At 39.3% G+C, this 16,924-nt stretch overlaps 1 protein-coding gene across 1 annotated transcript in view; it reads right to left on the minus strand.

Moving 5' to 3' along the window:
- The window catches only part of EIPR1 (EARP complex and GARP complex interacting protein 1), a 100,306-nt gene that overhangs the window by 23,177 nt on the left and 60,205 nt on the right, over positions 1-16,924 (minus strand). Inside the window, exon 5 of the mRNA XM_059832355.1 lies at positions 2,374-2,473. Coding sequence (XP_059688338.1) covers positions 2,374-2,473 — 100 coding nt within the window. The remainder of the gene's footprint in view (positions 1-2,373; positions 2,474-16,924) is intronic.

Here is a 16,924-nt window from a genome sequence, read left to right on the forward strand (position 1 = left end):
TTTTTTGCTTTTTAACCATACTGTCAACAACTGGAAATGGGCCACAATTCTGTTCATGCTGGAAGTTGCAAGGAGATCTCAAGACAGCCTCAAGGAGATGTTTTTGTAAGAACCACAGCAACAAAGCCATTTAAAGACTATTTTGAAATCCACATTAAGAAGGGATGAGTGTTGTTCTGGCTTGTTAGTTATAGAAACAGAAATATTGATGATGACTTTAAATTCATTGAGTTCAATTCCTCCCATTGCAGGCAACCACACCACGTAGTCCTTTCATAACTGTTCTTGTCTCCTGAACCATCTTACAATCAATCATTTGCCTTTTCAAATAGCCTTATACCGACAGTTCAGAGCCATTCTCAGAATAGCTAAGTAACAGAATCTACATATTTTTAAGTGCTGAGTTTCTATGTCACAGCAATAAAATATTTCTACTCCTTAAACACAAGTTTTCTGCTTTATAGTACAAAAATTAAACTAATCATCAAGTTCATCCTCTGAAATATATCGTTACTCCTATATACTTATGATGCATTCCAAGTTTCTGTCATCAATAATTTTCATATATCAATACACCAATAATTTCACTCCTACTTCTATGCTATCATAAAGGAGACCATTAAACAAAATTGATCCCAACACCAACTCTTTGAGAACTGGTCTTCTATCCTCTTTCTGATCCAGTAATTTCTCTTTCTTTTTTCTTCAGACAGTTTTTTGCCCTCCTTTAATTAATCTATGCTTATTCTAGTTGCAGTAATTATGGAGCACTCCACAAAGTTCTCCACTGAAGTCCACAATGTATTTCCTGCCTTGCGGAACAGCAGCCACCTTGACAAGAAAGCATCTCATACTTATTCCTAACGTCCTCCTATACTTGGATACATTACTTTATCCAGATAGACTGTGTAATCTTCCCCACAAGATCTTCCGTCTTGCCTGGAATGCCACTGACAGATGTTTTCTGTTGTTCTGAATTAAGATCACCTATATGTTAAATGCTACTAAAGAATTCAGAAGGGACAAGAAATCTAAAAGGAACCTAATTAATCATTTGGATAAAAATGATCAAAACCACACCTCTACTCCCACCCTTTGTTAATACATAAGGCAAACAGAAATACATCTATATTTTAACATCTCCATTTCGTTCTGTTGCACTCATCTGCCATTCCAAACATACTGCATTTACCCAAGGAAGAGTTCTAGTGATTTGGTGACATCTGACCTGAAGTCTGTATACAGAAATATTAACTGTCATCTTTTCAGCAGAATCTACCCAGACCTTGTGGATTGGTTGGGCTGCTCTTGGATTCAGCTAATGATTATAAATGGCAAAGAATAGCTAATTTAATTGCAAAAGGTAATGATGCAGTGAGCATAAGATTAGTTTCACCCCAGAAGGTAATGTGCTCAAAACAATAATACAGGGAGTGATCAAAAGGATAGGAGAAACTTGTCTTAATGCAAATATGGGCAAATATTCCTGTGTTAAATACTGTAATGAAGAAACAAGTTAGCAAAAAACATTGAAAGGGGGAAAAAAAACCAAACCCACAGAACTGTAGAGTAAGTTATGGTTAGTAAATGTTTCCTATGACAGGTTGACCAGATAATTCAGAGAGTAAACACACCAGTATTTTTATTACTAAGAAGCTCTAAAGATATCAGGAACCCTAAAATTCTTCAGGCTAATTCTAATCAAACAATGCGACTTGTAACTCCCAGGTAGATAGAGGAGATGCACCCAGGAAAAGACTCTGAAGTCTTTTTTTTTGTTTATCTGTAAGAGGTGGCATTATCAGACAGAAATCTATACTAGTGACACCTTTTTATACATGTTCCTGACTAAGAAGGTTTTAACCATAAGTAAAATAAACTGAATAGACAGTATAGTACTAAATTAAATTAATACTGAGAACTCAAAGCAGTGCATAGTAAATAGAGAAATTTATATTATGCTTATATGTACAACAAGGGTTGTAAATTAGAGGGCTGCATGGTATTAACCAACATGAGTTAATACACTATTATCTGAATTCAATAACCTTTGGCTTTACCTATCACCCATTTTTCCCTCGTACGCATTTATCAAATTAGCATTGCTTTATTTTAGATTATTCGCTGTAAAACCAGTGGAAAAGTAAGGGGAACTCTAGAAAAAGGAAAATATTTAACCACTGGCAACAGATACAAAATACTACTTTAAAACTTCCGTATTCAAGACAACTGATATTCATTCCCCTCACCCACATTAAAGACAACAAGTTATTTCTGAAGGAGTAGTAAAAGTTTAGCAAATTCTAGGCTAGTGAATGTTGTTGTTTGTACTATATTCAAGCATATCATGACTTGTTAAAAAAAATTTCTTACCACAGCTTTGGCTGAACTTTCCTGCAAATCCCACAATAATATGTTATTATCAGCCAGCGAAATAATCTTTTTACCATCTCCCATTGGTTCCCACATAACACTGCAAAACAGAAACAGAAAATGAAAAAAACATTAAGACCAATCAGAATTTGCACTAGAAAGCCATCGTAACTCTGTGGATATAATCTAGTCCAAAACATATTAAACCATACACCTTAAGGTTTCCTTCAACTGAAGTCCGTCCCATATTTTAAGTGCAAAATCTTCCATTAACTAGCAATTTAGCCATTTTTACACATACTAGATGAACATTATTGCAGCATCAGTTACTTAAAAGCTATGTGATACCAAACTTACACTTGCTTATGGAATCTTTTAGTCAATGCTAATGTACATATCCTTTTCTTTTGAGTGCCCTTTAACATCCCATCCAAATCTGTCAGAAATAGGAATGCCATCCAGCTTCCCTAGATGCTAGCCTAACTGTAAAAAGAGAGCTTCAAAACCCTTACTCAGTTTGTCGTCCATTCTGAATATTGAATCATACAGCAATCATGCAAACCAAACAGTGATTGTCATTGTAGCAGTCATTCTGCATACATACACAGTAAAAAACAGAGACCTTGACGTACACACACTTTTGAGTGCTTTAGCTTGAAACCTCCAAGTTCTTCGTAGGTAACGTTGTGCATCCTTTTTGAAGATGCATCAAAAATCATAAGCCCCAGAGCTTTGATGCAAACCTCTTCCAGTTCAGCAGCTGTCATCATGACTCAATCAACATATACTTTTTACCTGTGATTCACCAGTTTTGTGCTATACATGAAGGAATGCAAGAAATCAGTCCTCATCTCTACTTCTGACTAGGAGAAGCAGCATATTCAAGCCAGTCAGTATGGGCAGCACAGCTAAGTATATGCACTATAACCTTAATAAATTTGCTGGAGATAAGAGTAAGGTTAAAAGAATAATACTTATCTTTTGATGAGAATAGGCTTCCATACCCAACACTTAAAAGAAAGTTGTGCAACCTCCCAATCGTCTTATAGTGACACAATATAGCTGAAGTCAGAGATCATAACTTTAGTATCAATAGCTACATGGAGAAACTTCTTCCCATCTCTAGACAAAAACTTAAGTTATTCAAAGGCATTTGATATGCTGTTCTCATCCTCAGTGCATACATGAAGAAGTACCTCTTGATGTTTGTCAAGAGTGCATCACTAGACATGTTTTCTAGTCTGTTTAGCTTTTTGCATGAATCAATTCAGTATCTGGATTGAAGAGATGAAAGAAGGTTGCATGAGTAGATGCAGCCTTGGGCAAGTGAGCCCAACATTAGGCAGCCACCTTCCTAACTCGGTGCTGCACATGATGCACACTCCTATTTTATCCCCCAATTTTGCATTACTCCTACCTTCCTAAGACAGTGGCTATGACCTGGCTGGCCCCAGATGGAAGCCACTGAACTCCATCTAATCTTACGGTGTATAACACAAGGAAAAGAAAATAGGAAGTTGCAGGTAACAGAAAGAAGTGACAGTGTCATTTTTTCACGCAGTAAGTGAAGCACAACCTCAGTTATTCTCAGTTGATACCTTCCTCTCAAAATCCTCTTGCTTCTTCCATGAACAGTTTCATTGCTTTTTACCATGCACTTTAATTAAAACATGCATTAGATATACAGGCAGATGACTGCATCTGTTTGCTGTTATAGAGAAGCCAGACTATGCAAAGAAAACAGAACTACGCCAAAAAAGAAAATTAACACCAAGTAGATGAAAAAGCTGGAACTACAACTAAAAGGGTGTGTTGGCGGACTCCTCACCCACTGAACTTCCCCCTAAGGCAACAGAGCAGATCAAAGAATGGACTAGCTTCTGCATCTATCTTCTGCTGGAACCATGACCTGCATCCTTATTATGTTGTCAATCCATGGAAATTAACTACTTATAAAAGCTCATTTGTAATGAGCTCTCTTTGTATTAGGACAAAATCACTTCATTTAGCACATTAAGCTACCATCATGCTTTTAAATGTGTTTTAACAAGGACATGAAACCAGAATCATTCTATGATCTGCTTTAAATTGGGATGTTTTTTCTGTAGTATTGCCAATCTTATTTTCAAAAGTGAGTGTTGTTAAAGTTGTATGGTACAACTTGGAAAAACTTACAAGCAACTGAAAACAAGTGTTGATAATAAAAACGATGAAGCAGTTTCAATTATACATTCAACCATCATTTTGCCCGTAATAATGAGAAGTAACCAATCAGCACTGGCATGGGTATTTCAGAATTTCATATAGTTCTGCTGCACAGATATATCAGTCAGATCCTTCAAAGAGATGAAAACAACACGCATAACAGGACAAAAAAAATAATGCACTATAACCTACATATGATCACAGCTAACCTTCCACAATCCAATTTTCCAAAGTGAAATTAAAAGACATCAGGATCATCACACAACTGAACAGGTAACTAAGAAATCTTCAAGTTGATTCGGACCACGTTCATTTATTTTAAGTCCATCATTTTTCTTACATATCACTGAAAGTATAACTGGCATATACGTTGATATACGTGGATATATATTTAATTATAGACAATAAAATCTGGTCTGACCAATTAACTCTTCAAGAGTTACTCCAGCTACAGATCAATATTATTTATGCCTGTTGATGTATTTGCACCTTTCCTGCAGATCACTGAACTTTCAGTTGTAAAAGCTAGATTGGAAGCACTTTCTTTGATATTTTCAAAGGTAGAAAGAAATTTCACATCTATGAGTGTCACTGAGCTTCAAGGTAAAGAATTTTTATAGTTGAATACAGTGTGCTAACTAGAGCCAATTATAACCCAGCTGACATACCTTGGAATGAAAAGGTCTCTGCACATTCATTTTGTCCTTGTGAGATGCCGATTTTGCTTCTATTTAATTTGCCTTTTACAAAAGTTCATTGTTTTATGGGTGTGGTTGTAGTGAACATTCAGATTTTGTAATCTAAGTGAAGGTTACTCAAATCACTCATTGTATCATGTTCAGCTGTATTCTGTAGTCATGACTGAACGTTAAATGTGAAATACCGTGGAGAAGGGGAAAAAAAAAATACTGGTGAGTGAAAAAATCTGGCTTTCGAAGCAAATGACAAATTTTAGAAAAACTGAAGTTTTCATTTAGAACAATTTTCAGACACAGCAGAGGTGGTGATAATCTTTAAAAAGAAAAACAGATAAACCAGGCAATACCATTTTCCTGAGTGTGCCAACAGTTGCTGATGCTTACAATTTTTGGAAATGGACAAGATAATTGTCAAATTCACAGCTGCCACTCAGAAACTGAGTGTCAACTTCACGCTGCTCTTTAGATAATCTATAAACAGCAGACAAGCAATTATATTTGTTGCCTTTTACCCTATTTTGTTATCATCTAACTCCTGATGCTTCAAATTCACTTCTAGCTAGTAGTTTTTGGTAAAAAAATTAAATCCTACAGAGAACATTTTCCTAGTAAAGAAAAAAGAGAATTTAAAATATTCACTCAAACGCACACATGAAAGGACTCTATTATCTGTGTTTTACGCTGAAAAGACAGTTAACACCATCATTTATTAACGTACTGAGCTTTTACAAATGAACAATTCGAAGTTCTCCATTAGAGACTAGAGAAGAATAAAGCAACATGCAAACGCTTTCATAGATGTGAACTGCGGTAAGCCACAATGTGTTGGACAAAGCAAGCATTAACTACTGCTTAACCATAATTATAGAAGTGACAACCGTTTATTTCTATAAGTGGAAAAATTTTGCTAGACGGAAAATTCTCATGCACTGCAAAATGGAAGATACACCCAAACGTCTGGTAACTCAGCAGAATATCCTGCAGCCTCAACATAGCCCATCAGAAAAACTCATGCGTTAGGGACTCAAATATCCTGCCTTCTTTGCAGTACAATGATTCAAATTTGAAGGTGACTCTGCTAATCAGGTGATTAGGACATTATTTCAAGAGGAAGATCAGACTGATGACAGCCTGGAACCCACAATTCTTACTTGTTACCAAAGCGCTCTACGAAGCAGCCACATTTCTGAATGAAAACAGTTCTGGCTATTCTGTAGTGTTTTGAAGTCCATGCTGCTGGAAGCACATGTAAGTTATGCTGTGTCTCAAAATTCTCAGCCACTGAGATACATTTTGGTGCCCAACTCCTCAAGACACAGAAAAACAAGATCCATAGCTTCCTAAAAAACCTGAAAGTTAAGATAAGGTGAATTTATTTTAGGTGCCTTTTTGGCTAAGAGGCTGCTGAGAAGAATGAGAAATGAAGTTAAAGATTATTTTAGAGAAGAACCCCAGAGACATCTGGGCTTTACTCTGGCATTTAAGTCATTTTTACATTCAGGAAAATAATTGCTGTACAAATGAATACAAGAGTATCCCAAACAAAGAGGTGATGCAGAAAAAGCACTTGCCTCCAAAATACTTCCAATTTCGTTTTCCTTACATTATCATACTACAGAGTTGGCAACCTCAAAGTCTTTTTGAAAAAATCATAGAGCAGAATAGAAAATAATAAAGGGTCATCCTCAATATTTGTATTTACTTCACTGCATCTCCTTGTCTACTGCAGCTACAATTAAACAAATTTATAGCAAGAAAAAGAAATGTGATTCTTGCTTTATGGGCCTAATAAATTTCATCACTGAAAAGGTATTTATGGACATATAAACATAAAAAAGACAGTCTGAATCCTAGGAGTTCACAATCCAACCAAAAGCACACTAGTGCATTTGTTACATGAAAGCAAAATATAGGACTCATTGACTTTGAGTAAGAGCTCCTAAATATCCAGTTTGTAGAAACAACTATTAAATTCCTGTTGAGCTATTCATGATTTAAACTGATGACCAACAGGTGAACACCTTGATAGTTCATTAACAAATCTCAGACTTCTGTCTGGTTGGCCATGGTCTTACATATTAATAATGCTTAAAACAGCAACGCAAAATAGTGCAAATTAATTATACAGACTCTACATATGAACTAAACTGACAAAAACTGCCCTGTTAACTTTTCAAGTCATGAATCACTATAGATGGGAATCAATATCTCTAGTCTGTAGTTTAACCAACTTACCTACATTCTGTATACACCCGCAGCACAATAAGAGTAATTACTGGTGGATGCAAAGCATGAACAAGCTATGCAACCGAATGGGTGAAACAGTAAGTAGCAAGACCTACTTTAAAGAAAGGAAGCTGTGACTAACCATTTTCAGACTTAAGACACCAGTCAACCGTACTCTATTGTGTTTATTTTTGAAGCAATAAAACACACAAGTTCCATATATGGACAGTTCTTGTAGAGCATGTGATGAGAGTTATTACAAGTGTAACCTACAGTTCTTCAGATTGCCTAAGATAACCTAAGAATCCTAGATTCCTTCCCATTGGGTGAAGCCAATTCTTTCTTCTGTATTCAGAGAGATGGTCCATATGAAAATCTCACAGAGTAAAAAAACCCATGGGTAGTACTAACTGGAATCCATGCTACAAAGTAGTTTTGTAGCACGGTCTTATCAAGGTCATGGGGGTTCTCCAAGTTCATTTGGTATTGGAGACAAGTCCTTACAGTTGATTAATGATATTATGAGGCTAATTTTGCCTGTTTGTTGTCACATGTTTATTCCAGACAGATGAGGAATATTAATTCATCTTTCCAAAAAAAGTTCAGCTTTAAAAGGTATAAAAGATATACTAGATTTTTTTAGGACATTGCCTTCTCCTCTAAGGTCTGCCTCTTACTAGCATATCCAGCATATTACTAGATCCCCTGGATTTTTGCTCAACTTCATGCTTGTTAGGATAGACAGCTCTTGAGCCTGGAGGAGGAGAACCTTAAATATTTAACAGCTTTCTTGGACCCCTCTTCCCTCTAGGGCCCTATGACATGAGACTTACTCAAGCAGATCCCTGAAGAGGACGAAGTCTGCTCTCCTGAAGTCAAGGGTTGTGAGCTTGGTTTTTGCCCTGCTCCCTCCTCTCAGGATCCTGAACTCCACCATCTCATGGTCATTGCAACCAAGGCTGCCTTTGACCTTCCCATCCACAACCAGCTCTTCCTTCTTTATAAGTATGAGGTCCAGGAGACCATCTCTCCTGACGATTCTTCTCACTCAGATCAGGAAGTTGTTATCAATGCTCTCCAGGAACACCCTGAATTACTTACGCCCTGCTGTGTTGTCACTCCAGCAGATACCAATATGATTAAAGCCCCCCGTGAGGCCAGGCCCTGCAAATATAAGGCTACTTGTAGCTGTCTGTAGAAGGCCTCACGTGACAAGGAGTCACATAGTACAGATGAGGAGTAATGGGTAGAAGTTATTCCTGGGGAGGTTCCAATTGGACACGAGAGGAAAATTTTTCACAATGAGAACAATCCGCCATTAGAATAATAGCTCAAGGGAAGCAGTGGATTCCCCAACAACAGACACTTTCAAGATTCAGCTGAACAGGGTGCTGGGCCATCTTGTCTAGATCGTGGTTTTGCCAAGAAAGGTTGGACCAGATGATCCTTGAGGTCCCTTCCAACATGGTGTTCTATGAATTCCATGATTCTGTAACCTAATTGTTCTTCCTGATGAGGGAGCTTACAGCAGACACCCATTACTGTGTCACCCATAGTGGTCTGCTCTTTAATCCTTACTCACAAGCTCTCATTTGGCTCATCATCCATCCCCAGGCAGAGCTCCATGAACTCCAGCAGCTCTCTCACAGAGAGAGCAACTGTCCTCCTCATCATTCCAGCCTGTCCTTCCAAAATAGCCTCAGTAGTCTTCTCAGTTTTGTCTACAGCTATTTTGCCTACCCAACAGGAGTAACCGGCAAATGCATTAACACATAGAGACAACATATTTCCTAGTCTTTTAAGTGCTGATAAATACAGTTACAACAATATCAGGGTACAAGACCTGTAGCTTCCCCTGTTCTGGTGATTTCCATTAGGCTGGAAGTAACAGCATTGGTTTGGTTTGACCAGAGTAGCACTGTTAAAGACTAACGCGTCTTCAGTTTCTTAAGATCAAAAAAGCACTGTCACGGGATATTTTCATAACTGAATCATAGAATCATTTAGGTTCAAAAAGACCTTTAGGATCATTAATTCCAACCATAGACCTAACACTGCTAAGTCAACCACTAAACCATGTCCTAAGCGCCTCATCCACACATCTCCTAAACACCTCCAGGGATGCTGATGTGATCATCCGCCTGGGCAGCCTGTTCCAATGCCTAACAAGCCTTTCAGTGAAGACAATTTTCCTAACATCCAATCTAAACCTCCCGTATAACTTGAGACCACTTCCTTTTGTCCTGTCACTTGAGAGAAGACACCAACACCCACCTTTCTGCAACCCCCTTTCAGATAATTGTAGAGAGCAATAAGGTCTCCCCTCAGCCTCCTCTTCTTCAGGCTGAACAGCCCCAGCTCCCTCAGCCGCTCCTCATAAAACTTGTGTTCCAGACCCCTCACCACCTTTGTCACCCTTCTCTGGACATGCTCCAGCACCTCAATGTCCTTCTTGTAGTGAGGGGCCCAAAACTGAACACAGTAGTTGAGGTGCGGCCTCACCAGTGCCGAGTACAGGGGCACGATCACCTCCCTCCTCCTGCTGGCCACACTATTTCTGATACAAGCCAGGATGCCACTGGCTTTCTTGGCCACCTGGGCACACTGCTAGCTCATATTCAGCTGGCTGTCAATCAATACCTCCAGGTCCTTTTCCAACGCTTTTCTCTACTATATAAAAGACAGCTTCCCAATAGATCTCCCAGTATTTTTTTTGTTTGTTTCTGGGTGGTTTTGGTTCTTTCTTTTCTTTTTTTTTTTAAATGAAACCTGGGAGGCTGTTTTATTCTCCTTTATTCTGTTTTAGAGAAGACAGAAGATCTTTTCTAGGGGTGGGTTTAATTAAAAACTTTATGCATTTTTTCTGACATTCTCTGAAACATCACATATAGTCTAAAGAAAACAAGAGATTAAGAAACTCAGTATTTCCTTAAAGTAATTAATATTGGCTTACTTACAACAAGAATACTATGGCAGAAACACTCGCAAATAATACTCTAAGGCAAATATGCAAAACCCTTTTAACTTCATTATGTTTCATCCCTGCCTTCCCACATTGCTCAAGTGCTCAATACATGTCTACATATAGCACAGCCCTGGAAAAAGTTTTGTTACATTTCGTCACATTACTACAATGAATATTTGACAGTAGTATTTTAATTATCCTACTGTTACTGATGGCTGAAATATCTGAGAACTCAATGGCTATTTTAAAACACTTTGGAAGTTCCTTTTTCAAGTGTTTTAAAACAAGTCCATGTCAGATACATGTACGGAGACAATAGAATGCTTATAGCTGCAGCGTTTTTTTGGTGATGTATCTACAACACCAGAAGGTCTAGAGCGTATGCAGTTAAGTTACTGTAGGAATGCAGTGTTTTGGCAGCATAGTTTACAGTGCCTATTGAACTCTATAGCCCATGCCAGAAAAAGCACTTTGCCAAGAATAAAGCTGTGTATCTGCTTGGAGTATGTGCAGATACTATTACAAAAACAAATCTTTTCAACAGTTTCAGGAACAACTCACTGAGGAGCTGAAACCTATTACTTAATAAGAATCAAATGACAAGATGTTTTGGACAATAAACATGGCCAAAGAGCCAAATAAGAACTGTTTGATAACGTATGTAAGATTTAAAGATCTACATGACTATTAAAAGTTGTTTTCACCTTCTTTCTGTACACCAACAAGCAAAAAACTTCAAAGTAAGGAGGAGTAACATATTTCACAGAAGCACAGGATCATTAAGGTTGGAAAAGACCTCTAAGATCATCAAGTCCAACCATCAACACAACACCACCATGCCCACTAAACCATGTCCCACAATGCCATGTCCACACATTCCTTGAGCACCTCCAGGGATGCTGACTCCACCACCTCCCTGGGCAGCCTGTTCCAATGCTTCACCACTCTCTCAGTGAAGAAAGTTTTCCTAATATCCAGCCTGAACCTCCCCTGGCGCAACTTGAGGCCATTTCCTCTTGTCCTATCACTTGTCACTTGGGAGAAGAGATCAACACCCACCTCTCTGCAACCCCCTTTCAGGTAGTTGTAGAGAGCGATAAGGTCTCCCCTCAGCCTCCTCTTCTCCAGACCAAACAACCCCAGCTCCCTCAGCCACTCCTCATAAGACTTGTGCTCCAGACCCCTCACCAGCTTTGCTGCCCTTCTCTGGACACGCTCCAGCACCTCAATGTCCTTCTTGTAGTGAGGGGCCCAAAACTGAACACAGTATTCGAGGTGCAGCCTCACCAGCGCCGAGTACAGGGGCACGATCACCTCCCTACTCCTGCTGGCCACACTATTTCTGATACAGGCCAGGATGCCGTTGGCCTTCTTGGCCACCTGGGCACACTGCTAGCCCATATTCCGCTGGCTGTCAATCAACACCCCCAGGTCCTTTTCTGCGGAGGAGCTTTCCAGGCACTCATCCCCAAGCCTGTAGCATTGCCTGGGGTTGTTGTGACCCAAGTGCAGGACCCGGCACTTGGCTTTGTTGAACCTCATACAATTGGCCTCGGCCCATCGATCCAGCCTGTCCAGATCCCTCTGCAGAGCCTTCCTACCCTCCAGCAGATCAACACTACCACCCAACTTGGTGTCATCTGCAAACTTGCTGAGGGTGCACTCAATCCCCTCATCCAGATCATCGATAAAGGTATTAAACAAGACCAGCCCCAAAAACTGAGCCCTGGGGAACACTGCTTGCAACCGGCCGCCAACTGGATTTGACTCCATTCACCACAACTCTCTGGGCTCAGCCATCCAGCCATTTTTTTTACCCAGCGAAGAGAGCACCTGTCTAAGCCATGAGCCGACAACTTCTCCAGGAGAATACTGTGGGAGACAGTGTCAAAGGCTTTACTAAAGTCCAGGTAGACAACAGCGACAGCCTTTCCCTCATCCACTAGGCAGGTCACCTGGTCATAGAAGGAGATCAGGTTGGTCAAGCAGGACCTGCCTTTCATGAACCCGTGCTGGCTGGGCCTGATCCCTTGGGTAACCTGCACGTGTCCCGTGAGCGCCCTCAAGATGAACCTCTCCATAATCTTCCCTGGCACCGAGGTCAGGCTGACAGGCCTGTAGTTCCCCGCATCCTCCTTCCGACCCTTCTTGCAGATGGGCGTCACGTTGGCAAGCCGCCAGTCGTCTGGGACCTCCCCTGTTATCCAGGACTGTTGATAAATGATGGAGAGTGGCTTGGCAAGCTCCTCCGCCAGCTCCCTCAGCACCCTTGGGTGGAGGCCATCAGGCCCCATAGTCTTGTGAGTGTCCAGGTGGCATAGCAGGTCATTAACTGCTTCCTCCTGGATCATGGGGAGCCTATTTTGCTCTCCATCCCTGTCATCCAGCTCAGGGAGCTGAATACCCTGAGGATACCTGGTGTGGCTATTAAAGACTGAGGCAAAGAAGGCATTAAGTACCTCAGCCTTTTCCTCATCCTTGGTGACAATGTTCCCTCCTGCATCCAGTAAAGGATGGAGATTCTCCTTGGCTCTCTTTTTGTTGTTAATGTATTTATAGAAGCATTTTTTGTTATCCCTTACGACCGTGGCCAGATTGAGCTCTAGCCAGGCTTTTGCCTTTCTAATTCCCTCTCTGCATGACCTAACGAGATCCTTGTACTCTTCTTCACTTGCCTGCCCCTTCTTCCAAAGGTGATAAACTCTTCTTTTTTTCCCCAGTCCCAGCAAAAGCTCCCCGTTCAGCCAGGCCGGTTGTCTTCCCTGCCGGCTCTTCTTACGGCACATGGGGATTGCCTGCTCCTGCGCCTTTACGATTTCCTCCTTGAAGAACGTCCAGCCTTCCTGGACCGTCTCCCAAGGGACCCTCTCAACCAGTGTCCTGAACAGGCTGAAGTCTGCCCTCCAGAAGTCCATGGTAGTGGTTTTGTTGACTCACCTCCTTACTTCACCAAGAATTGAGAATTCTATCATTTCATGGTTGCTAAGCCCAAGACGGCCTCTGACCATCAGTCCTCCCTACATAAACAGTAGGTCAAGCGGGGTACCTCCTCTGGTACGCTCACTTACCAGCTATGTCAGGATTTCACATCAGCAGACACTGATTATAGATTACTGTCACCCAGAATTAACTGCTGTATACAATGAACAGCAAATGTAGAAGAACAGAACCCCCCAGCACATATACAAGTTTCTTAATGAAATTGAGTTGGGTGCAGGGAATCTGCATGTAAAGCTAGGATTCATTTCCAAAGCAGATGGACACAAGTCACATAACCTCTTATCATTCTACATAATACTGCTCTTGGAGCAGCTGCTGCCATGGACACCATTTCCATTCTGTTGCTTGAACAGGGCTTAAAAAAATCCCCAAATTAATATTATGGATCTGTGACATGTCATGAAAGCAACATAAAACTGGCTTTTCTGTCAAAGATCAGCAAGGTGGTTAAGCTAGGAAAAACTTTTTACTAGTATGAATGCCTGGCAGGAAAGCACATAGGGAGCTGTCAGGTAAAAGGCCTGCCCAGCCTCTGGAAGCCACAATGCCAATAGCTTTTTTCCACGTGCTAACGTAAAAATTAAAGGCTGAAATAAGCTTATTTGTGAAACAGCTAGAGTGGGCAAAAGCAATCTTTGCACACTCATTTTAGAGAAAACACTTATCTACTTGGGGGGGGAAAACACATGACAGAATTTGAGTATTTTCATATGGGATTTTTTGAAAGAGGGCAAAATGAATATAGCATATCCTTCCTAATTTATTGCTGTTTGCAACAAACAGGCCATCTGCATGGTTGGACAGGGGAGAAAAAAAACCCCAAAACCCAAAATATTCATCCAAATACATTTCTCCAGTGATTCGAAACACATGCCTAAGAAGAAAATTATGGTTGCCTAGGACCTGCATTGATAGTTGTGGAAAATCACCACTCCTGTTCAAAAGAACAACAAAACCAAGAATGATAAAGGTTTACACAGACCTGGCACAGATGTACACTCTAACACCACTAATCCCGTGACTGTGGATACTGGGGGAATTTGAGGTGAACAGACTGCAAGAAGTGGTGTGACTCACTCAATAACCCCTCCATTACTATTGCCTAAGACTGAACACTGGGCTGGATGGACTGTTTGAGGCTGCAGGGCAACCCTGAAGTTCTCAAATACATTTTACCAAATATATTCACCTAATTACAGATATACAAGGATCAATTTTTTTATCCAACAGAAATTCAAGACATTTCAAAGCCCTGAATTTTTAACTACCATGTAAGCAAGTGTCAGCACTTCACCTATAAACATCCCAAAATATTGTTCTAGGAAAGAATTCTACACTGAGAAACAAACGTTCTAAATAGTAAATGCTTAATGGGCTTTTGGAGAGCAAGCTGGAGTCTGAGACCAAGAAAAAAGGGACACCTGTTCAAAGCTAGTTCCTCGTGAACATAAGATTCTCCTATGTAACTAATTTTTTTTCACAGTTCTGCAACATTTTTTTTTTTCTTTTAAACATTTCCCACCAACCTTTTAAGCAATTCAATAAAAAAATCAAAAATAAAACCAGCTGTTACCTATTTAACCTGCAAAATCAGTTGGGACAGACTGCAACCCTAATTTTTTTAGTGCTAAGAATAGCTAAAGTAGCATTATAAATAGGAAAAAAACCCTTTTAAAAATAGCTGTTTTCTTTCAGTGGGGAAAAATCTCAGCTGATTTGGCAGTAAAACTAGGGAATGTGACAGCACAGTGAGAACTGAAGTGAAAAAACTACTTTCAAGTTGGGAAGGAGAAGTGAAATAGTACTCTACAAACCCATCATTTTTTACTTGTAGAATAACACAATTTCTGTACTACTTTCTGTATCAGATCATGATTTACAAATTGAAGGTAAACACAAACAACTGCAAAGACTTCAACAAAACCCATTTTCATTTTAAGCATGCGAAATCTATTGAAATTATCAGAAGTGGTCATAAGTTAACTGAATATATAGAGCAAGTCCACGTACATGACATACAGCGTATTTTTCCCTTAGTATTTGCTTCAGTGTCAGATTTTACTTTCATTACGTTTCCCTCAGCTTTACAAGACCAGAGACAAATAAATACTAATTTAAAATTAACATAATAAACTGGGCATAAAATACAATGTTTTATTATTTCACTATCCAATTAATGAATCACAATTATTCCCTAGTATGTGATCACATTGAATAGCTTGAAGTTATAAATTTGCACAATACTAACCACTCAAAATTCCCAAAAACATTCAATGGAATGAGAGAGAGACATGAGTGTTATAAATTACTCTACTGGCTCCAGACACATTTTAGAGGATGATAAAAGGGGAAAATAACAGAGAAAATGTGAGAAAGAGACAACAAATGGTTGAACTTTTGGATTTCTATATAATACATGGATTTATTTACAATAAAGGATAATCAAAGAATCAAGAGAGCAAAATCCTGTAAAGAATTCAGGATATCCCACAGAATTAAGGGAGAAGGGAGTGGGGAGAGAAGTAGATCATGAAATAAAGTTAAAATTTTTACCATTTTAGAAAGGATCAGAATACAAAGGGGAGAGTGACAGTACTGAAAAGCAGCAGTAAGTTACATTCCCAGTGAAAACACTTGTCATATAGTAAGTTTTGCCAAAAAACTTTCTCTATACTTCATCTTTGTAATATTAGAGGTGGCTGATAGAAAATGTAAATGCGTGTAACAAACCAGGTGTGGAAAAATTATTCTTAAATGCTGACAATTTTTTGAATCTGTCTGTAATTACTGAGCTTCACCGATACACATCTCCTGATAGCTCTGAAATTTTGTGCATTATGTGAAAAAATTCAAAGGCCTACGATACAAACAATTAGTATCAGCTGGGCAGCTGTTACAAAAAAAAAAACCTTAAAACCCCTAGAGTTCAGTTTATACCCCAGCCCATGCAATTGGCAATCCTGACACTCTCAAAGCAACCTCTATAAAACTACGGGAGGGATCTCCTTCCTCACAATTATATTTCTGGTACGTATAAGGTTTCGATAACAAAAAAAAAGTTATTTATTCTAAGTATTTCTTACATGCTTTTGCTGTAAAGCATATATATCAGTTAATATACCACATATTCAAGACCAAGTGATCCTCCTAAAAATGTTACTTTCAGTTTTAAATTCATTATATACAAACCACTAAATTGTTGTGGACATTTTTTTACAAGAAACACCAAGGCAGAATTTTAACATGTTTATCCTGATGCCTAACAGAGAGGCACTACAGAAGAATTAACATTACCAACATCATGACAGGAAACAAAAGCGTTACCTGAATTTCAATGTGAAAGTATCACAGCTATTAAAAAAAACATTTTCAAATTTTTTTTGAGTTACAGATTCTCTTACTTCTTGGCTTTTTTCCTTGAGACAATCACAGAATGGTTTAGGCTGGAAAGGGACCT

The sequence above is a fragment of the Gavia stellata genome, chromosome 2 (genome assembly GCF_030936135.1).
Source record: "Gavia stellata isolate bGavSte3 chromosome 2, bGavSte3.hap2, whole genome shotgun sequence".
Taxonomy (NCBI): Eukaryota; Metazoa; Chordata; class Aves; order Gaviiformes; family Gaviidae; genus Gavia; species Gavia stellata.